The sequence below is a fragment of the Saccoglossus kowalevskii genome, chromosome 16 (genome assembly GCF_978046115.1).
Source record: "Saccoglossus kowalevskii chromosome 16, keSacKowa6.1, whole genome shotgun sequence".
Lineage (NCBI taxonomy): Eukaryota > Metazoa > Hemichordata > Enteropneusta > Harrimaniidae > Saccoglossus > Saccoglossus kowalevskii.
In genome coordinates this window covers 34892811-34918985 of record NC_140656.1, presented here as the reverse complement: position 1 = coordinate 34918985, position 26175 = coordinate 34892811, and the positions used below count along the sequence as shown (strand labels likewise).

General features: G+C 35.5%; 1 protein-coding gene across 2 annotated transcripts in view; it reads left to right on the top strand.

Annotated features, from left to right (window-relative positions):
• Nucleotides 1-26175, top strand: part of LOC146733846 (peroxisomal sarcosine oxidase-like) — a 161097-nt gene that overhangs the window by 51988 nt on the left and 82934 nt on the right. The window contains exons 4-5 of one of the 2 annotated variants that reach the window (XM_085491420.1): nucleotides 5684-5866; nucleotides 18345-18479. In XM_085491420.1, the coding sequence (XP_085347546.1) occupies nucleotides 5684-5866; nucleotides 18345-18479 (318 nt within the window). The remainder of the gene's footprint in view (nucleotides 1-5683; nucleotides 5867-18344; nucleotides 18480-26175) is intronic. The other variant, XM_085491421.1, reaches the window with a different exon arrangement.

Below are 26175 nucleotides of genomic sequence, written 5' to 3'. Positions count from 1 at the left end.
CTGTGTGTGTGTGTCTGTGTGTGTGTGTGTGTGTGTCTGTTCTACTGATTAGGTTTTGGTAAAAATCCATGTATATTAATTACCTAATTTGCATGATAATTAGCTGATTTTTAGCTGTTCTATGATTGTTCCACTGATATCTAAAGAACCACTCATTGGATTTTGATGAAACTTGGCACATAGATGCCCTGAACTAATGTGCAGATTTGATTAGTTTTGGGTAAAAATCTGTGCAATATTAATTACCTAATTTGCATAATGATTAATCAATATTTGGCTTTTCCACTGATATCTCAAGTACTAATCATCACATTTCAATAAAACTTTTTACAAAGATGTCATAGGACACTGCACAGACCTGATAGTTTTTAGGGTAATATCAGTACATATTAATTACCTAATTTGCATAATTAATTAATTTTCAGCTTTTGATATTTTAAGTAGTAATCATCACATTTCAATGAAACTTGGTACATACATGTAGTTACTTAGAGACTTTGCAGAGATCTGATTAGTTTTGGGGTAAATATTTGTGCATATTAATCACCTTATTAACATAATTAGTTAATTTTCAGCTTTTCGCCTGATGACTCAAATACTGATCATCATATTGCAATGAGACATGCTAAATAGATCCTCTAGGACTATGCAGAGACCTGATTAGTTTTAGAGTAAATAATTGCTGATATTAATTACCTAATTTGCATAATTAGTTAATTTTTTCCACTAATTGGATTTTGTTAGAACTTTTATAGAGTATTCATCATCACATTTCAATGAACCTTGGACTATGCAGAGACCCAATTAGTTTTTGGTAAATATTTATGCTTATTAATCACCTAATTAAAATAATTAATTAACACTGATATCTCAATTACTGATCATCACATTTTAGTATAATTTTGTACATAAATGCTCTAGAACAATAGACAGGCCCGATTAATTTTGGGTTAAAATTTGTTCATATTAATTCTCTAATATTAATTCATAGTTTTTTTTGTTCTAATCACATTTCAATGAAACTTGGTACATAGATAATACATTATGCAGGCCTTATTAGTTTTACACTCAAATCTGTTCATATCAGTTACATGATTTACATAGTTAGTTTTCAGCTATTCCTTCCATCAATATCTCAAGTACAAGTAATTTTTAATGTGTCTTCAATACTCTCAGCACACAGGAGTTCTATCTAAGCTTTCTTTGATTTGTGGGTGTGTATAATTGCTTGACTTGACTACATTGTACCACAAAACTCTTGTAGGACAGCAGAGTTATTTTGACTTGGTCACTTGTTTTCTGATTTCTGTCAAAATTATTGTAAAAATAAAAGAGGGAAAATGAAAACCAGAAATCATAATTTTTTTTTCAAATGTTTGAATTCCTGTAAATTTCAAAGATTACTTAATATAAAAAATTTAACTCTCATTCTAAAATTTTGTGTGTGTGATATTCATACATTTCTGGTTAAAATGTGTAATGATTTGTATACTAGTATATGAAAATAAAAATACAAGTGTACTATGTTCCTCTTCAAAGGTAAATTTAACACCCAATCTTAAACATAATTGGTATACATCATATAACTGTTAATGTTCTGCATGATGATTTACCTTTACCTTAACCATATTTACTCTCAATTTAGACATTCACTAAAAACTATTACCTACATGTACCAGATTCTGCCGTAAATTCGCCCTGGGCCGTTAGTTTGGGTTTTAAAAAAAATATAATGGGAAGCAAGATTTTTTGGCAGTTTTTAAAAATGAATTTGTAATATTTTGGCGTAATTTTTCGAACATTTCAATCTTTCCTGATGCCTAAAATAGTCTATTTTTTATTTCAAGAGTATGTTTATTGTGAATAGCGTGAATGGGGTAAGTTTTGTTTCGACAATGAGCTGTTATCACTGTAAACAATGTTAAATTATTCTTCTAATGCTCAGTTTATCTTTTGAAAACAACTATTTTTTTATTTAAAAAAATCATGCAATTTTCCAACATCGACAAATCTTTTTTGCGTTGTGTTCAATAACATTTATTTAACATATTTAAATGAGCTATGGTAATTTGAACACGTTGGCATCATCCAGCATTTTGATCGGTTAATTAGCGATTTAACCAATTAGGTCAGATCATGCAAGAGAAGAACATGGCGGATACTCGACAGCATTGAGCGTTTATATGCGACCAGAATCATTTGCTTATGATGAAACTAAGTTGAATTTTATTTGCATTTTATAACAATTCGACAAATTTATTTTTTGTACGCTATTATAATCACTACTGAGTAATAATCAACAATTGTGAAATGCAGCATGACCGGATTGCGCAACCGTGATCATTTGCTGCTACATGTAATAATAATAATAATCTTTATTGAAACCGTATCCCGGAGTGGGATCTTAGTTGAAAATACAATAAAGTAATACAAAAAAGATAGCAAACAAAAAAAAAAAAAAAAACACAAGACATTCAAAGACAATAGAAAATAAAAAATAAAATTAAATTATTTGGCGGTTGGTTGAGGCAACTGGCATTTTAAGATTTTTTCTTGTCGTAATTTGAAACAAGTGTGGATGAATTTTCCTAGTTCAATGATTGTTTTGTCATTTTTAATTTTTAGTATATTTGTAAGTTTTTCGTCATCCGTCCCCAAGTTGCTTATATTGTATTTAATATTCTTGATCATGATTTCTCGTTCCTTCTTGTATAAATCACAATTGAGAAGAAAATGTTTTTCGTTTTCAATTTCCTGTTTGTCACAAACTGGGCAAATTCGGTCCTCCGCTAAAATGTTATTATATCTGCCCCTTTCGATTTGAAGGGTATGAGCACTTATTCTGAGTTTTGTCATAGCTGCTCTATGATTTGGATTTTTGATTGTGGTGAGATATTTTTCATATGCAAATTCTGTTTTAATTTTCCTATAGGTTCGTAACTTGTTTTTATGGTTTTTACCTTTATTGTCATCGTGTAATGTTTCTGTACTATGTATTTCAAAGGATTGTTCTAGTTTGCGCGTTACTGTTTCAGTGATTTGTTTTTCATCAAGAGATTTATGGTTTTCCCAAATATTTCCCATATTTAAATTTTCTAAAATTTGTTTTATGTCTGTTACCCAGTTGTCTTTTCCTTTTTTATCAAGATGTATCCCAAGATTGTAAGCTTCATGTACTAGCGAATTTGGGTTAGAATTATTAATTTTGATCCAATATTTGATCATATATTTTAAGCTTGATGCTAGGAGAGGATATCTTCCCAACTCTAGTAGGCTTGCCAAATTACTTGCTTTGCTATTTACTTTTAGAAAGTATTTGCAGAAATGTATTTGTACTTTTTCCATTGGTGTTGACAGATTTGCCATTAGATGCGATTTATTGATGTTCTCGCTCGTCCAAATTTCACTGCAGTAAAGCATAATTGGTTTTACAACTGCATCGAACATTTTTAAGTATGTTTTGATTGGAGTTAGTTTTTCTGAGAATAGCATTTGTTTCATTTTGAAACATGCCTTCATTGCTCTAGCTCTGAGGTCTTCTTGTGCTCCGATGAATTTACCTGATTTGTGTAGTTTAATGCCGAGGTATGTGTAGGTTTTTGTATTTTCAAGTTCCTTTCCATCAACATATAATTTTAGTTTGTCCTGTGATTTTTTTGACCTACTAAACATGATGATTTTTGACTTAGAGATATTAATATTGAGTTTCCATTTCTGACAGTAAGTTTCAAGAGAATTTATGGCATTTTGTAAGCCAGTATGTGATTGGGATAATACTACAAGGTCGTCTGCATATAGCAGACATGGGAGACTTGTGTTTAGGAGACTTGGTGGGTCATTACGAGCCAAGTCTAATGATGTTTTAATGTCATTTACATAGATATTGAAAAGGAGTGGGCTGAGTCCATCCCCTTGTCTAATTCCTCTATTAATTGTGAAGCTGTCTGTTACACACTGTTTAAGTTTAACACATCCTGTTGAGTTCAGATAAATGGATTTTATGTATGTGTGTTCATTTTTATGTATCGTACGGTGCGGCAAAACGAACTGATGCTTGAAGAGGATGCGAGCACGGATAAGCGAATGAACAGTCTGGTGTTAATTAATGTAAATCCGACCGAAGGACGAAATGTGAGCAAATATTGCATGAAGTACAATGTGGCATGGGAGGTGTCAAAATATGAAAGGGGGATGCCAGCTTGGTCAATGCATGTCATAATTGAGCATTAACACAGATTATAATTTATATTCATAATCATACTATGAAATTTAAAAAAATTTGATGTACCAGGTTCGTTAATGTGATTTTTTTGGAGAAAAATTATACTGGGTGACATTGTAATGAAATTTTAGGCGGTCTACTTTTTAATTCAGCAAGAAAAAAAAATTTAAAATAAAATTTTAGATTAGCTTTTTCAATGAAAATAGAAGTCCCCCCCCCCAAAAATTGATGATCTTTTTATTTTATGACATTTTGAACCCTAAATAAGCGTCCACCAGCCGTGAAATCGACGATTTTTCGGATGGTCAAATTTATGGCAGAATCCGGTATATCTCATGACAGTAACTGCAACAAATCATCAAAATAGTTACTTTTACCTCTTAAAACCATGTTTTTTGGGGGGGGGTGTAATATGCCACATCTCTGATGGCTTAATATTTCTTGTTTTATTTAAAATTAGTTTTTGCTCTCAAACTGACAAGTTCATAAATTTCATGCAGACCAGAGACCAGTATCTGTATGGATGATGTGTGTGTCAAATCTTAAAACTGTTTTTCTAATATCTCACTAATCACTGTGCACTGGAATGTAATTTTGCTACACAGATAGTTTATGATTTATGGCAATATAGAAAAGAAATGATGAATGTAATTTAAATATATGTATTACTGTTTTCATGCTGCTGATACAAAGGTTGAATAAACATTATTATTATTATAGTTTGTGCTGTGATTTTAGTACAGTGCATTAATTATTTTGCATACTAATTAACTATTTTCAGCATGTTTTTTGAAGTTTTGCTCAAATGTGTTAAGACTTGGTACATGCATACTCTAGTCAGATGAATGTATCATTAATAAGTTTCTAAATAAGGCAAAACAGAAATCAGGTATATGATAGCTATCACCTCTACATTGGGAGAATCCTGTAACTATCCTTAATTTGTTTTTCCTATTAAGCTTTTAACATCTTTTACTTTTAATTTTATCTTATAGTCTAGCTACTGTATTTTTTCTTATGATTTGTATTTTATTTACCATACTGCGCCCTCTGATGGCATAGTAGTGTAATAAAGTTATTATTAATTTTGAACCAATGTATAAAGCAGCATGAGCAATGCTGAGGCAGAAATGAGTGTTCAGTAAATATCAGAGTATTGTATTTAATTCATTTAAAATGAGACCACTTTCTAGCATCTCTAGTTATATGTATTTATATTCAGATCATTCTAACTCAGGTACATTAAATGTGTATGTATTGAACCTTGACACATGTTTCTGAGCTTTCTATGCACCCTATTATAACCCTGCTTCATTTTCAGGACAAATTATCAAATGCAATGAAACACATTTTTGGGTTTGTGAATTTATAATGCTGCATGAATAATAACAAGGACAAGTATAATAATTAATCTTCAATCACAAACATACAACACTAAAATTCAGTTTTTCTATGATACAGGAACTTTTTGTGAGAAATGGTGGAGTAATACATGATGAGGAAAAGTATATTGATGTCTTCCCTGGTGATGTTTTAACAATACGTACAAATAAAGGAAGTTACAAAGCAAAAAGTTTAATACTAACAGTAGGACCCTGGGCAGCAAAAATGCTTAGTGCACTTGGCGTACACGTTCCATTGTCAGTGAGTCTATTTCATCTTTGTCTTCAAGCAACCCTGCCATTGAAACTGTGCATGTGCAATCCTAAAGTTGTATTATTTTTTATCTGTTTTCTGATTGGTCTTGTATACTACATCATACTGTGCACACTTGTGCCATAAATCTGCCCCCAATGTGATAAATTGATGACCCCAATGCAATGAATTGATGACCCCAATGCAATGAATTGATTACCCCAATGCAATGAATTGATTACCCCAATGTAATGAATTGATGACCCCAATGCAATGAATTGATGACCCCAATGCAATAAATTGATGACTCCAATGCAATGAATTGATGACCCCAATGCAATGAATTGATGACCCCAATGCAATGAATTGATTACCCCAATGTAATGTATTGATGACCCCAATGCAATGAATTGATGACCCCAATGCAATGAATTGATGACCCCAATGCAATAAATTGATGACCCCAATGCAATGAATTGATGACCCCAATGCAATGAATTGATTACCCCAATGTAATGTATTTATTACCCCAATGCAATGAATTGATTACTCCAATGCAATGAATTGATACCCATAATGTAATGAATTGATGACCCCAATGCAATGAATTGACGACTCCAATGTAATGAATTGATTACCCCAATGCAATGAATTGATGACCCCAATGCAATAAATTGATGACTCCAATGCAATGAATTGATGACCCCAATGCAATGAATTGATGACCCCAATGCAATGAATTGATGACCCCAATGCAATAAATTGATGACTCCAATGCAATGAATTGATGACCCCAATGCAATGAATTGATGACCCCAATGCAATAAATTGATGACCCCAATGCAATGAATTGATGACCCCAATGCAATAAATTGATGACCCCAATGCAATGAATTGATACCCATAATGTAATGAATTGATTACCCCAATGTAATGAATTGATTACCCCTATGCAATAAATTGATGACCCCAATGCAATGAATTGATGACCCCAATGCAATGAATTGATGACCCCAATGCAATGAATTGATGACCCCAATGCAATGAATTGATTACTCCAATGCAATGAATTGATACCCATAATGTAATGAATTGATTACCCCTATGAAATGAATTGATGACCCCAATGCAATAAATTGATGACCCCAATGCAATGAATTGATACCCATAATGTAATGAATTGATTACCCCTATGCAATGAATTGATTACCCCAATGCAATGAATTGATTACCCCAATGCAATGAATTGATAACCATAATGTAATGAATTGATTACCCAATGCAATGAATTGATTACCCCAATGCAATGAATTGATTACCCCAATGCAATGAATTGATTACCCCAATGTAATGAATTGATGACCCCAATGCAATGAATTGATACCCATAATGTAATGAATTGATTACCCCTATGCAATGAATTGATTACCCCAATGTAATGAATTGATTACCCCAATGTAATGAATTGATTACCCCAATGCAATGAATTGATTACCCCAATGCAATGAATTGATGACCCCAATGCAATAAATTGATGACCCCAATGCAATGAATTGATACCCATAATGTAATGAATTGATTACCCCTAGGCAATGAATTGATTACCCCAATGTAATGAATTGATTACCCCAATGTAATGAATTGATTACCCCAATGTAATGAATTGATTACCCCAATGCAATGAATTGATTACCCCAATGCAATGAATTGATGACCCCAATGCAATGAATTGATGACCCCAATGCAATAAATTGATGACCCCAATGCAATGAATTGATACCCATAATGTAATGAATTGATTACCCCTATGCAATGAATTGATTACCCCAATGTAATGAATTGATTACCCCAATGTAATGAATTGATTACCCCAATGTAATGAATTGATGACCCCAATGCAATGAATTGATTACCCCAATGCAATGAATTGATGACCCCTATGCAATGAATTGATGACCCCAATGCAATGAATTGACGACCCCAATGCAATGAATTGATACCCATAATGTAATGAATTGATTACCCCAATGCAATGAATTGATTACCCCAATGCAATGAGTTGATTACCCCAATGCAATGAATTGATTATCCAATGCAATGAATTGATTACCCCAATGCAATGAATTGATAACCATAATGTAATGAATTGATGACCCCAATGCAATGAATTGATGACCCCAATGCAATGAATTGATGACCCCAATGCAATGAATTGATTACCCCAATGAAATGAATTGATGACCCAATGCAATGAATTGATGACCCCATTGCAATGAATTGATTACTCCAATGCAATGAATTGATTACCCCAATGCAATGAATTGATACCCATAATGTAATGAATTGATTACCCCAATGCAATGAATTGATTACCCCAATGCAATAAATTGATTACCCCGATGCAATAAATTGATGAACCCAATGTAATGAATTGATTACCCCAATGCAATGAATTGATTACCCCAATGCAATGAATTGATTACCCCAATGCAATGAATTGATGACCCCAATGCAATGAATTGATTACCCCAATGCAATGAATTGATTACCCCAATGCAATAAATTGATGACCCCAATGCAATAAATTGATGACCCCAATGTAATGAATTGATTACCCCAATGCAATAAATTGATGACCCCAATGTAATGAATTGATTACCCCAATGCAATGAATTGATTACCCCAATGCAATGAATTGATACCCATAATGTAATGAATTGATTACCCGAATGCAATGAATTGATAAACATAATTTAATGAATTGATGACCCCAATGCAATGAATTGATGACCCCAATGCAATGAATTGATGACCCCAATGCAATGAATTGACGACCCCAATGCAATAAATTGATGACCCCAATACAATGAATTGATGACCCAATGCAATGAATTGATGACCCCAATGCAATGAATTGATGACCCCAATGCAATGAATTGATTACTCCAATGCAATGAATTGATTACCCCAATGCAATAAATTGATGACCCCAATGCAATGAATTGATGACCCCAATGAAATGAATTGATTACCCCAATGAAATGAATTGATGACCCAATGCAATGAATTGATTACCCCAATGCAATGAATTGATGACCCCAATGCAATGAATTGATTACCCCAGTGCAATGAATTGATAAACATAATTTAATGAATTGATGACCCCAATGCAATGAATTGATGACCCCAATGCAATGAATTGATGACCCCAATGCAATGAATTGACGACCCCAATGCAATAAATTGATGACCCCAATACAATGAATTGATGACCCAATGCAATGAATTGATGACCCCAATGCAATGAATTGATGACCCCAATGCAATGAATTGATTACTCCAATGCAATGAATTGATTACCCCAATGCAATAAATTGATGACCCCCATGCAATGAATTGATGACCCCAATGAAATGAATTGATTACCCCAATGAAATGAATTGATGACCCAATGCAATGAATTGATTACCCCAATGCAATGAATTGATGACCCCAATGCAATGAATTGATTACTCCAATGAAATGAATTGATGACCCAATGCAATGAATTGATTACCCCAATGCAATGAATTGATACCCATAATGTAATGAGTTGATTACCCCTATGCAATGAATTGATTACCCCAATGCAATGAATTGATAACCATAATGTAATGAATTGATGACCCCAATGTAATGAATTGATTACCCCAATGAAATGAATTGATGACCCAATGCAATGAATTGATTAAACAATGCAATGAATTGATACCCATAATGTAATGAATTGATGACCCCAATGAAATGAATTGATGACCCCAATGCAATGAATTGATTACCCCAATGCAATGAATTGATGACCCCAATGCAATGAATTGATGACCCCAATGCAATGAATTGATGACCCCAATGCAATGAATTGATGACCCCAATGCAATGAATTGATGACCCCAATGCAATGAATTGATGACCCCAATGCAATGAATTGATGACCCCAATGCAATGAATTGATGACCCCAATGCAATGAATTGATGACCCCAATGAAATGAATTGATGACCCAATGCAATGAATTGATTACCCCAATGAAATGAATTGATGACCCAATGCAATGAATTGATTAAACAATGCAATGAATTGATACCCATAATGTAATGAATTGATGACCCCAATGAAATGAATTGATGACCCCAATGTAATGAATTGATTACCCCAATGCAATGAATTGATGACCCCAATGCAATGAATTGATGACCCCAATGCAATGAATTGATGACCCCAATGCAATGAATTGATGACCCCAATGCAATGAATTGATGACCCCAATGCAATGAATTGATGACCCCAATGCAATGAATTGATGACCCCAATGCAATGAATTGATGACCCCAATGCAATGAATTGATGACCCCAATGAAATGAATTGATGACCCCAATGCAATGAATTGATTACCCCAATGCAATGAATTGATACCCATAATGTAATGAATTGATGACCCCAATGTAATGAATTGATGACCCCGATGCAATGAATTGATTACCCCATTGCAATGAATTGATTACCCCAATGTAATGTATTTATTACCCCAAGTTGATGAATTGATTACCCCAATGCAATGAATTGATTACCCCAATGCGATGAATTGATTACCCAATGCAATGAATTGATTACCCCAATGCAATGAATTAATTACCCCAATGTAATGAATTGATAAACCCAATGCAATGAATTGATAAACCCAATGCGATGAATTGATTACCCCAATGCGATGAATTGATTACCCCAATGCAATGAATTGATTGCCCCAATGCAATGAATTGATTACTCCAATGCAATGAATTGATTACCCCAATGCAATGAATTGATTACCCCAATGCAATGAATTGATTACCCCAATGCAATGAATTGATTAACCCAATGTAATGAATTGATTACCCCAATGCAATGAATTGATTACCCCAATGTAATGAATTGATTTCCCCAATGCAATGAATTGATTACCCCAATGCAATGAATTGATTACCCCCAATGCAATGAATTGATAAACCCAATGTAATGAATTGATTACCCCAATGCAATGAATTGATAAACCCAATGTAATGAATTGATTACCCCAATGCAATGAATTGATAACCATAATGTAATGAATTGATGACCCCAATGCAATTAATTGATTACCCCAATGTAATGAATTGATAACCATAATGTAATGAATTGATTACCCCAAAGTAATGAATTGATTACCCCAATGCAATGAATTGATGACGACTCCAATGCAATGAATTGATTACCCCAATGCAATGAATTGATAACCATAATGTAATGAATTGATTACCCAATGCAATGAATTGATTACCCCAATGCAATGAATTGATTACCCCAATGCAATGAATTGATTACCCCAATGCAATGAATTGATGACCATAATGTAATGAATTGATTACCCCAATGCAATGAATGATAACCATAATGCAATGAATTGATGAACCCAATGCAATGAATTGATGACCCCAATGCAATGAATTGATTACCCCAATGCAATGAATTGATTACCCCAATGCAATGAATTGATAACCATAATGTAATGAATTGATGACCCCAATGTAATGAATTGATTACCCCAATGAAATGAATTGATGACCCAATGCAATGAATTGATTAAACAATGCAATGAATTGATACCCATAATGTAATGAATTGATGACCCCAATGAAATGAATTGATGACCCCAATGTAATGAATTGATTACCCCAATGCAATGAATTGATGATCCCAATGCAATGAATTGATGACCCCAATGTAATGAATTGATTACCCCAATGCAATGAATTGATTACCCCAATGCAATGAATTGATTACCCCAATGTAATGAATTGATGACTCCAATGCAATGAATTGATGACTCCAATGCAATGAATTGATGACCCCAATGCAATGAATTGATGACCCCAATGCAATGAATTGATGACCCCAATGCAATGAATTGATGACCCCAATGCAATGAATTGATGACCCCAATGCAATGAATTGATGACCCCAATGCAATGAATTGATGACCCCAATGCAATGAATTGATGACCCCAATGCAATGAATTGATGACCCCAATGCAATGAATTGATTACCCCAATGCAATGAATTGATACCCATAATGTAATGAATTGATGACCCCAATGTAATGAATTGATGACGCCGATGCAATGAATTGATTACCCCAATGCAATGAATTGATTACCCCAATGTAATGTATTTATTACCCCAAGTTGATGAATTGATTACCCCAATGTAATGAATTGATAACCCCAATGCAATGAATTGATTACCCCAATGCGATGAATTGATTACCCAATGCAATGAATTGATTACCCCAATGCAATGAATTAATTACCCCAATGTAATGAATTGATGACCCAATGCAATGAATTGATTACCCCAATGAAATGAATTGATGACCCAATGCAATGAATTGATTAAACAATGCAATGAATTGATACCCATAATGTAATGAATTGATGACCCCAATGAAATGAATTGATGACCCCAATGTAATGAATTGATTACCCCAATGCAATGAATTGATGACCCCAATGCAATGAATTGATGACCCCAATGCAATGAATTGATGACCCCAATGCAATGAATTGATGACCCCAATGCAATGAATTGATGACCCCAATGCAATGAATTGATGACCCCAATGCAATGAATTGATGACCCCAATGCAATGAATTGATGACCCCAATGCAATGAATTGATGACCCCAATGAAATGAATTGATGACCCCAATGCAATGAATTGATTACCCCAATGCAATGAATTGATACCCATAATGTAATGAATTGATGACCCCAATGTAATGAATTGATGACCCCGATGCAATGAATTGATTACCCCATTGCAATGAATTGATTACCCCAATGTAATGTATTTATTACCCCAAGTTGATGAATTGATTACCCCAATGCAATGAATTGATTACCCCAATGCGATGAATTGATTACCCAATGCAATGAATTGATTACCCCAATGCAATGAATTAATTACCCCAATGTAATGAATTGATAAACCCAATGCAATGAATTGATAAACCCAATGCGATGAATTGATTACCCCAATGCGATGAATTGATTACCCCAATGCAATGAATTGATTGCCCCAATGCAATGAATTGATTACTCCAATGCAATGAATTGATTACCCCAATGCAATGAATTGATTACCCCAATGCAATGAATTGATTACCCCAATGCAATGAATTGATTAACCCAATGTAATGAATTGATTACCCCAATGCAATGAATTGATTACCCCAATGTAATGAATTGATTTCCCCAATGCAATGAATTGATTACCCCAATGCAATGAATTGATTACCCCCAATGCAATGAATTGATAAACCCAATGTAATGAATTGATTACCCCAATGCAATGAATTGATAAACCCAATGTAATGAATTGATTACCCCAATGCAATGAATTGATAACCATAATGTAATGAATTGATGACCCCAATGCAATTAATTGATTACCCCAATGTAATGAATTGATAACCATAATGTAATGAATTGATTACCCCAAAGTAATGAATTGATTACCCCAATGCAATGAATTGATGACGACTCCAATGCAATGAATTGATTACCCCAATGCAATGAATTGATAACCATAATGTAATGAATTGATTACCCAATGCAATGAATTGATTACCCCAATGCAATGAATTGATTACCCCAATGCAATGAATTGATTACCCCAATGCAATGAATTGATGACCATAATGCAATGAATTGATGACCATAATGTAATGAATTGATTACCCCAATGCAATGAATGATAACCATAATGCAATGAATTGATAAACCCAATGCAATGAATTGATGACCCCAATGCAATGAATTGATTACCCCAATGCAATGAATTGATTACCCCAATGCAATGAATTGATAACCATAATGTAATGAATTGATGACCCCAATGTAATGAATTGATTACCCCAATGAAATGAATTGATGACCCAATGCAATGAATTGATTAAACAATGCAATGAATTGATACCCATAATGTAATGAATTGATGACCCCAATGAAATGAATTGATGACCCCAATGTAATGAATTGATTACCCCAATGCAATGAATTGATGATCCCAATGCAATGAATTGATGACCCCAATGTAATGAATTGATTACCCCAATGCAATGAATTGATTACCCCAATGCAATGAATTGATTACCCCAATGTAATGAATTGATGACTCCAATGCAATGAATTGATGACTCCAATGCAATGAATTGATGACCCCAATGCAATGAATTGATGACCCCAATGCAATGAATTGATGACCCCAATGCAATGAATTGATGACCCCAATGCAATGAATTGATGACCCCAATGCAATGAATTGATGACCCCAATGCAATGAATTGATGACCCCAATGCAATGAATTGATGACCCCAATGCAATGAATTGATGACCCCAATGAAATGAATTGATTACCCCAATGCAATGAATTGATTACCCCAATGCAATGAATTGATGACCCAATGCAATGAATTGATTACCCCAATGCAATGAATTGATTACCCCAATGCAATGAATTGATTACCCCAATGCAATGAATTGATTACCCCAATGCAATGAATTGATTACCCCAATGCAATGAATTGATGACCCAATGCAATGAATTGATTACCCCAATGCAATGAATTGATACCCATAATGTAATGAATTGATGACCCCAATGTAATGAATTGATGACGCCGATGCAATGAATTGATTACCCCAATGCAATGAATTGATTACCCCAATGTAATGTATTTATTACCCCAAGTTGATGAATTGATTACCTCAATGCAATGAATTGATTACCCCAATGCGATGAATTGATTACCCAATGCAATGAATTGATTACCCCAATGCAATGAATTAATTACCCCAATGTAATGAATTGATAAACCCAATGCAATGAATTGATAAACCCAATGCGATGAATTGATAAACCCAATGCGATGAATTGATTACCCCAATGCGATGAATTGATTACCCCAATGCAATGAATTGATTGCCCCAATGCAATGAATTGATTACTCCAATGCAATGAATTGATTACCCCAATGCAATGAATTGATTACCCCAATGCAATGAATTGATTACACCAATGCAATGAATTGATTAACCCAATGTAATGAATTGATTACCCGAATGCAATGAATTGATTACCCCAATGTAATGAATTGATTTCCCCAATGCAATGAATTGATTACCCCAATGCAATGAATTGATTACCCCAATGCAATGAATTGATAAACCCAATGCAATGAATTGATTACCCCAATGCAATGAATTGATTAACCCAATGTAATGAATTGATTACCCCAATGCAATGAATTGATTACCCCAATGTAATGAATTGATTTCCCCAATGCAATGAATTGATTACCCCAATGCAATGAATTGATTACCCCAATGTAATGAATTGATTACCCCAATGCAATGAATTGATGACGACTCCAATGCAATGAATTGATTACCCCAATGCAATGAATTGATAACCTTAATGTAATGAATTAATTACCCAATGCAATGAATTGATTACCCCAATGCAATGAATTGATTACCCCAATGCAATGAATTGATTACCCCAATGCAATGAATTGATGACCATAATGCAATGAATTGATGACCATAATGTAATGAATTGATTACCCCAATGCAATGAATTGATAACCATAATGCAATGAATTGATAAACCCAATGCAATGAATTGATGACCCCAATGCAATGAATTGATTACCCCAATGCAATGAATTGATTACCCCAATGCAATGAATTGATTACCCCAATGCAATGAATTGATAACCATAATGTAATGAATTGATGGCCCCAATGCAATGAATTGATTACCCCAATGTAATGAATTGATTACCCCAATGCAATGAATTGATTACCCCAATGTAATGAATTGATTATACCCCTATGCAATGAATTGATTACCCCAATGTAATGAATTGATTACCCCAATGCAATGAATTGATTACCCCAATGCAATGAATTGATTACCCCAATGTAATGAATTGATTACCCCAATGTAATGAATTGATTACCCCAATGCAATGAATTGATTACCCCAATGTAATGAATTGATTACCCCAATGTAATGAATTGATTACCCCAATGCAATGAATTGATTACCCCCAATTTAATGATTTGATTACTCCAATGCAATGAATTGATTACCCCAATGCAATGAATTGATAAACCCAATGTAATGAATTGATTACCCCAATGTAATGAATTGATTACCCCAATGTAATGAATTGATGACCCCAATGCAATGAATTGATTACCCCAATGCAATGAATTGATAAACCCAATGTAATGAATTGATAACCATAATGTAATGAATTGATGACCCCAATGCAATGAATTGATTACCCCAATGCAATGAATTGATTACCCCAATGTAATGAATTGATGACCCCAATGCAATGAATTGATTACCCCAATGCAATGAATTGATAAACCCAATGTAATGAATTGATAACCATAATGTAATGAATTGATGACCCCAATGCAATGAATTGATTACCCCAATGCAATGAATTGATTACCCCAATGCAATGAATTGATGACCCCAATGCAATGAATTGATAAACCCAATGTGATGAATTGATTACCCCAATGCGATGAATTGATTACCCCAATGCAATGAATTGATGACCACAATGTAATGAATTGATGACCCCAATGCAATGAAATGATAAACCCAATGTGATGAATTGATTACCCCAATGCGATGAATTGATTACCCCAATGCGATGAATTGATTACCCCAATGCAATGAATTGATAACTCCAATGTAATGAATTGATAACCATAATGTAATGAATTGATTACCCCAATGTAATGAATTGATTACCCCAATGTAATGAATTGATAACCATAATGTAATGAATTGATGCCCCCAATGCAATGAATTGATTACCCCAATGTAATGAATTGATTACCCCGATGCAATGAATTGATTACCCCAATGTAATGAATTGATTACCCCAATGTAATGAATTGATTACCCCAATGTAATTAATTGATTACCCCCATGCAATGAATTGATTAACCCAATGTAATGAATTGATTACCCCAATGTAATGAATTGATTACCCCAATGCAATGAATTGATAAACCCAATGCAATGAATTGATGACCCCAATGCAATGAATTGATGACCCCAATGCAATGAATTGATTACCCCCAATGCAATGAATTGATTACCCCCAATGTAATGAATTGATGGCCCCAATGCAATGAATTGATTACCCCAATGCAATGAATTGATTACCCCAATGCAATGAATTGATTACCCCCAATGTAATGAATTGATTACCCCAATGTAATGAATTGATTACCCCAATGTAATGAATTGATGACCCCAATGAAATGAATTGATTACCCCAATGCAATGAATTGATTACCCCAATGCAATGAATTGATAAACCCAATGCAATGAATTGATTACCCCAATGCAATGAATTGATAAACCCAATGTAATGAATTGATTACCCCAATGTAATGAATTGATTACCCCAATGTAATTAATTGATTACCCCAATGCAATGAATTGATAAACCCAATGAATTGATTACCCGAATGTAATGAATTGATTACCCGAATGTAATGAATTGATTACCCCAATGTAATGAATTGATTACCCCAATGTAATGAATTGATTACCCCAATGCAATGAATTGATTACCCCAATGTAATGAATTGATTACCCCAATGTAATGAATTGATTACCACAATGCAATGAATTGATTACCCCCAATGTGATGAATTGATTACCCCAGTGCAATGAATTGATACCCATAATGTAATGAATTGATGACCCCAATGCAATGAATTGATTACCCCAATGCAATGAATTGATTACCCCAATGCAATGAACTGATAACCCCAATGCGATGAATTGATTACCCCAATGCAATGAACTGATAACCCCAATGCGATGAATTGATTACCCCAATGCAATGAACTGATAACCCCAATGCGATGAATTGATTACCCCAATGCAATGAATTGATTAACCCAATGTAATGAATTGATTACCCCAATGCAATGAATTGATTACCCCAATGCAATGAACTGATAACCATAATGCAATGAAGTAATGACCCCTGGAATGGAATAAATTCTTGACCACTTGTGGCCCCAATGTAGCAAATGCATGATCCTGTATGACCCCCAATGCATGATGCCTGACCCTCTAGTGACCTCCAATGCAGTGAATGCATGATTATCAGGCTAAACTAAGTAGTCACCTCCAATGCATGGAATGCATGACCCCAATGCAATTAACACATGTGTTCAACTTCTTGACCTGATTGTACATGTCAAATCATTGTTCTATAGAAGTTTGTAAATATAACAGATATATCTTTTGATGTATTTAATGTAATAATGTTATTATAATGCATGTGGGTAAAGGTACTTTACTTTTATTTCTATTCATAGACTCAACGTATTAATGCATGTTACTGGAGAGAAAAAAATCCTGGTAATTGTGCTGGTTTTCCAAGTTTTATTGATATTTCTGACAAAACACATGTCTATGGAATAAAAATCACTGAATACCCTAACACCATGAAGGTAAATAAACAACATATACATTTATTAGGTCTGTCATCCATCAACAATTTTATTTTTGACTTCTTCTTGAAAACTACCAGCTCAATTGCTTTCATACTTGTTATGTAGGTAACTTGGGTACCTCTGTCAGATTTGTTCATTTTGTGACAATATTTTAAATTTTAAATTTTTGGCAAATATTTTTGTCATTTCTTGTGAAAATGTTTTGATTTTTTCTTGAAACCGCTACTCCAATTGCTTTTATACTTAACATATGTGTACCTTTGATGGACCTCTATTAGATTAGTTCCTTTTGTGACATTGGGGAATATCAATTCTGACATATCCATCAACCGGAGTTGATGCATACTACTACTTGGGTATGTTTTGTGAATTTTGTTGTAAGGTCACATTGTATGAGTGTAAGGTCACATTGCACACTACAGTCACATTACACAGTGTAAGGTCACGTTGTGCAGTATAAGGTCAATTTACACAGTGTAAGGTCACATTACACAGTATGAGGTCACAAAACTAGACACAAAATTCACAATAAAATGTGATGCTGCAAGCAGTATAAAAATGCAAAATGAACAAAATAAAACTGACCAGCGGGAAAATGGTAAAATACTGCAAGAGCAGTACTGTATCTCACCAGGGTATTTCTGATATGAGCATTACTGTGGTTCGATTGGCTAATGGTAAGGACTCCAAACGACTCAAATTAAAACAGTCACTAATTTATCAACTCGTAGTGCTTGATGGTGGTAGTGGTGGCATGAATACCCAATTTCAGGCTTTCCACATGTAATGTCCATGTGGCTCTTTTGTCTGTTTGTTTATTATTGTTTCCTGTACTGTCACACTGACAAAGAGTTTAACTCAAAATGTCTGTCCTTTTTAACTCTTGCAGTATTTTACCATTTTTCTGCTGGTCGGTTTTATTTTGTTCATTTCACATTGTACAGTGTATGGTTACATTGCACAGTGTATGGTCACATTACACAGTGTATAGTCACATTGCACAGTGTATGGTCACATAACACAGTGTATGGTCACATAACACAGTGTACGGTCACATTGCACAGTGTACGGTAACATTGCACAGTGTATGGTCACATTGCACAGTGTACAGTCACATTGCACAGTGTACAGTCACATTACACAATGCATGGTTACATTACACAGTGTATGGTCACATTACACAGTGTATGGTCACATTGCATAGTGTATGGTCACATTGCACAGTATATGATCACATTACACAGTGTATGGTCACATTACACAGTGTACAGTCACATTACACAATGTATGGTTACATTACACGATGAGAGGTCACATTGCATAGTGTACGGTCACAACACGGTGTATGGTCACATAACACAGTGTATGGTCACATAACACAGTGTATGGTTACATTACACACTGTACGGTCACATTATACATTGTATGGTCACATAACACAGTGTACGTCACATTACACACTGTACGGTCACATTACACAATGTATGGTCACATAACACAGTGTACGGTCACATTACACAATGTATGGTTACATTACACAGTGTAAGGTCACGTTGTGCAGTATAAGGTCAATTTACACAGTGTAAGGTCACATTACACAGTATGAGGTCACAAAACTAGACACAAAATTCACAATAAAATGTGATGCTACAAGCAGTATAAAAATGCAAAATGAACAAAATAAAACTGACCAGCGGGAAAATGGTAAAATACTGCAAGAGCAGTACTGTATCTCACCAGGGTATTTCTGATATGAGCATTACTGTGGTTCGATTGGCTAATGGTAAGGACTCCAAACGACTCAAATTAAAACAGTCACTAATTTATCAACTCGTAGTGCTTGATGGTGGTAGTGGTGGCATGAATACCCAATTTCAGGCTTTCCACATGTAATGTCCATGTGGCTCTTTTGTCTGTTTGTTTATTATTGTTTCCTGTACTGTCACACTGACAAAGAGTTTAACTCAAAATGTCTGTCCTTTTTAACTCTTGCAGTATTTTACCATTTTTCTGCTGGTCGGTTTTATTTTGTTCATTTCACATTGTACAGTGTATGGTTACATTGCACAGTGTATAGTCACATTGCACAGTGTATGGTCACATAACACAGTATATGATCACATTACACAGTGTACAGTCACATTGCACAGTGTATGGTCATAATACACAGTGTATGGTCACATTGCACAGTGTATGGTAACATTGCACAGTGTATAGTCACATTGCACAGTGTATGGTCACATAACACAGTATATGATCACATTACACAGTGTACAGTCACATTGCACAGTGTATGGTCATAATACACAGTGTATGGTCACATTGCACAGTGTATGGTAACATTGCACAGTGTATGGTCACATTACACAGTGTACAGTAACATTGCACAGTGTATGGTAACATTGCACAGTGTATAGTCACATTGCACAGTGTATGGTCACATAACACAGTATATGATCACATTACACAGTGTACAGTCACATTGCACAGTGTATGGTCATAATACACAGTGTATGGTCACATTGCACAGTGTATGGTCACATTACACAGTGTATAGTCACATTGCACAGTGTATGGTCACATAACACAGTATATGATCACATTACACAGTGTACAGTCACATTGCACAGTGTATGGTCATAATACACAGTGTATGGTCACATTGCACAGTGTATGGTAACATTGCACAGTGTATGGTCACATTACACAGTGTACAGTAACATTGCACAGTGTATGGTAACATTGCACAGTGTATAGTCACATTGCACAGTGTATGGTCACATAACACAGTATATGATCACATTACACAGTGTACAGTCACATTGCACAGTGTATGGTCATAATACACAGTGTATGGTCACATTGCACAGTGTATGGTCACATTGCACAGTGTATGGTCACATTACACAGTATATGGTCACATTACACAGTATATGGTCACATTGCACAGTGTATGGTCACATTGCACAGTGTACAGTCACATTGCACAGTGTACAGTCACATTGCACAGTGTACAGTCACATTACACAATGCATGGTTACATTACACAGTGTATGGTCACATTACACAGTGTATGGTCACATTACACAGTGTATGGTCACATTGCATAGTGTATGGTCACATTGCACAGTATATGATCACATTACACAGTGTATGGTCACATTACACAGTGTACAGTCACATTACACAATGTATGGTTACATTACACGATGAGAGGTCACATTGCATAGTGTACGGTCACAACACGGTGTATGGTCACATAACACAGTGTATGGTCACATAACACAGTGTATGGTTACATTACACACTGTACGGTCACATTATACATTGTATGGTCACATAACACAGTGTACGTCACATTACACACTGTACGGTCACATTACACAATGTATGGTCACATAACACAGTGTACGGTCACATTACACAATGTATGGTTACATTACACAGTGTAAGGTCACGTTGTGCAGTATAAGGTCAATTTACACAGTGTAAGGTCACATTACACAGTATGAGGTCACAAAACTAGACACAAAATTCACAATAAAATGTGATGCTACAAGCAGTATAAAAATGCAAAATGAACAAAATAAAACTGACCAGCGGGAAAATGGTAAAATACTGCAAGAGCAGTACTGTATCTCACCAGGGTATTTCTGATATGAGCATTACTGTGGTTCGATTGGCTAATGGTAAGGACTCCAAACGACTCAAATTAAAACAGTCACTAATTTATCAACTTGTAGTGCTTGATGGTGGTAGTGGTGGCATGAATACCCAATTTCAGGCTTTCCACATGTAATGTCCATGTGGCTCTTTTGTCTGTTTGTTTATTATTGTTTCCTGTACTGTCACACTGACAAAGAGTTTAACTCAAAATGTCTGTCCTTTTTAACTCTTGCAGTATTTTACCATTTTTCTGCTGGTCGGTTTTATTTTGTTCATTTCACATTGTACAGTGTATGGTTACATTGCACAGTGTATGGTCACATTACACAGTGTATAGTCACATTGCACAGTGTATGGTCACATAACACAGTGTATGGTCATATTACACAGTGTAAGGTCACATAACACAGTGTACGGTAACATTGCACAGTGTATGGTCACATAACACAGTATATGATCACATTACACAGTGTACAGTCACATTGCACAGTGTATGGTCATAATACACAGTGTATGGTCACATTGCACAGTGTATGGTAACATTGCACAGTGTATGGTCACATTACACAGTGTACAGTAACATTGCACAGTGTATGGTCACATAACACAGTGTACAGTCACATTACACAGTGTATGGTCACATTGCACAGTGTATGGTCACATTGCACAGTGTACAGTCACATTGCACAGTGTACAGTCACATTGCACAGTGTACAGTCACATTGCACAGTGTACAGTCACATTACACAATGCATGGTTACATTACACAATGCATGGTTACATTACACAGTGTATGGTCACATTACACAGTGTATGGTCACATTGCACAGTATATGATCACATTACACAGTGTATGGTCACATTACACAGTGTACAGTCACATTACAAAATGTATGGTTACATTACACGATGAGAGGTCACATTGCACAGTGTACGGTCACAACACGGTGTATGGTCACATAACACAGTGTATGGTCACATAACACAGTGTATGGTTACATTACACACTGTACGGTCACATTATACATTGTATGGTCACATAACACAGTGTACGTCACATTACACACTGTACGGTCACATTACACAATGTATGGTCACATAACACAATGTATGGTCACATAACACAGTGTACGGTCACATTACACAATATATGGTTACATTACACAGTGTAAGGTCACGTTGCACAGTGTATGGTTACATTACACAGTGTACAGTCACATTACACAGTGTAAGGTCACATTACACAATGTATTGTTATATTACAAAGTGTACGTCACATTGCACAGTGTACGGTCACATTACGCAATGTATGGTTACATTACACAGTGTAACGTCACATTGCATAGTGTATCGTTACATTACACAGTGTACATTCATATTGTACAGTGTACGGTCATATTGCACAATGTACGGTCACAGTGTATGGTTACATTGTACAGTGTATTGTCATATTACACAGTGTACAGTCACATTACATAGCGCAAGGTCACATTGCACAGTGTAGGATTATATTGTGCTGTGTACGGTCACATTGCACAGGGTAAGGTCATATTACACAGTATAGGTCACATTACACTGCGCAAGGTCATATTACACAGTGTACGGTCACATTGTACAGTGTACGGTCACATTACACAGCGGACGGTCACATTACACAGCGGAACGTCACATTTCACAGTGTATGGTCACATTACACAGTGTTAGGTCACATTGCACAGTGTACGGTCACATAACACAGTGTAAGATCACATTGCACAGTGTACGGTCACATGACATAGTGTAAGATCACATTACATAGTCACATTGTGCAGTCACATTGTTCTGTGTAAGGTAACATTGCACAGTGTAAGGTCACAATACACAGTGTAAGGTCTCGTTATACAGTGTAGGGTTACATTTTGCAATGTATGGTCACATTACACAGTGTAAGGTCACAATACACAGTGTAAGGTCACATTACATAGTGCAAGGTTACATTACACAGTGTATGACAAATTTCACAGTTTAAGGTCACATTGTATATATGTATGTTATATTGTACTGTGTACGGTCACATTTTACAGTGTAAGGTCACATTGTTCAATGTAGGGTTACATTGTACAGTGTATGGTCATATTACACAGTGTAAGGTCACATTGTACAGTGTATGGTCACATTGCACAGTGTAAGGTCACATAACACAGTGTAAGGTCACATTACACAGCATACAATCACATTGCACGGTAAAAGGTCACATTGCACAGTGTAAGGTCACATTACACAGCTTACACTCACATTGCACGGTGAAAGGTCACATTGCACCGTGTAAGGTCATATTACACAGTGTAAGGTCACATTTCACAGTGTATGGTCACATTTCACATTCAAAGGTCACATTGCACAGTGTATGGTCACATTGCACCGTGTAAGGTCACATTATACAGCATACAGTCACATTGCACAGTGAAAGGTCACATTACACAGTGTACAGTCACATTGCACGGTGTAAGGTCACATTACACAGCATACAGTCACATTGCATGGTGTAAGGTCACATTACACAACATAGTCACATTGCACCGTGTAAGGTCATATTACACAGCATACAATGTACAGTCACAGTGCACGGTGTAAGGTCACATTACACAGCATACAGTAACATTGCACCGTGTAAGGTCACATTACACAGCATACAGTCACATTGCACGACGAACAATCACATTTCACAACATGCAGTCACATTGCACCGTGTAAGGTCACATTACACAGCGTACAGTTACATTGCACGGTGTAAGGTCACATTACACAACATACAATCACATTGGACCGTGTAAGATCACATTACACAGCATACAGTCACATTGCACCGTGTAAGGTCACATTACATAGCATTCAGTCACATTGCACCGTGTAAGGTCACATTACAGAGCATACAGTCACATGGCATGGTGAAAGGTCACATTGCACAGCATACAGTCACATTGCACCGTGTAAGGTCACATTGCACAGCATTCAGTCACATTGCACCGTGTAAGGTCACATTACACAGCATTCAGTCACATTGCACCGTGTAAGGTCACATTACACAGCATACAGTCACATTGCAACGTGTAAGGTCACATTTCACAACATACAGTCATATTGCACCGTGTAAGGTCACATTACACAGCATACAGTTACATTGCACGGTGTAAGGTCACATTACACAGCATTCAGTCACATTGCACTGTGTAAGGTCACATTACACAGCATACAGTCACATTGCATGGTGAAAGGTCACATTGCACCGTGTAAGGTCATATTACACCGTGTAAGGTCATATTACACCGTGTAAGGTCACATTACACAGTATAGGTCACATTACACTGCGCAAGGTCATATTACACAGTGTAAGGTCACATTGTACAGTGTATGGTCACATTACACAGCGGACGGTCACATTACACAGCGGAACGTCACATTGCACAGTGTATGGTCACATTTCACAGTGTTAGGTCACATTACAGTGTTAGGTCACATTGCACAGTGTACGGTCACATAACACAGTGTTAGATCACATTGCACAGTGTACGGTCACATGACATAGTGTAAGATCACATTACATAGTCACATTGTGCAGTCACATTGTTCTGTGTAAGGTATCATTGCACAGTGTAAGGTCACAATACACAGTGTAGGGTCTCATTATACAGTGTAGGGTTACATTTTGCAATGTATGGTCACATAACACAGTGTAAGGTCACAATACACAATGTATTGTCACATTACATAGTGCAAGGTTACATTACACAGTGTATGACAAATTTCACAGTTTAAGGTCACATTGTATATATGTATGTTATATTGTACTGTGTACGGTCACATTTTACAGTGTAAGGTCACATTGTTCAGTGTAGGGTTACATTGTACAGTGTATGGTCATATTACACAGTGTAAGGTCACATTGTACAGTGTATGGTCACATTTCACAGTGTATGGTCACATTGTACAGTGTAGGGTTATATTGTACTGCGTACGGTCATATTGCACAGTGTAAGGTCACATTACA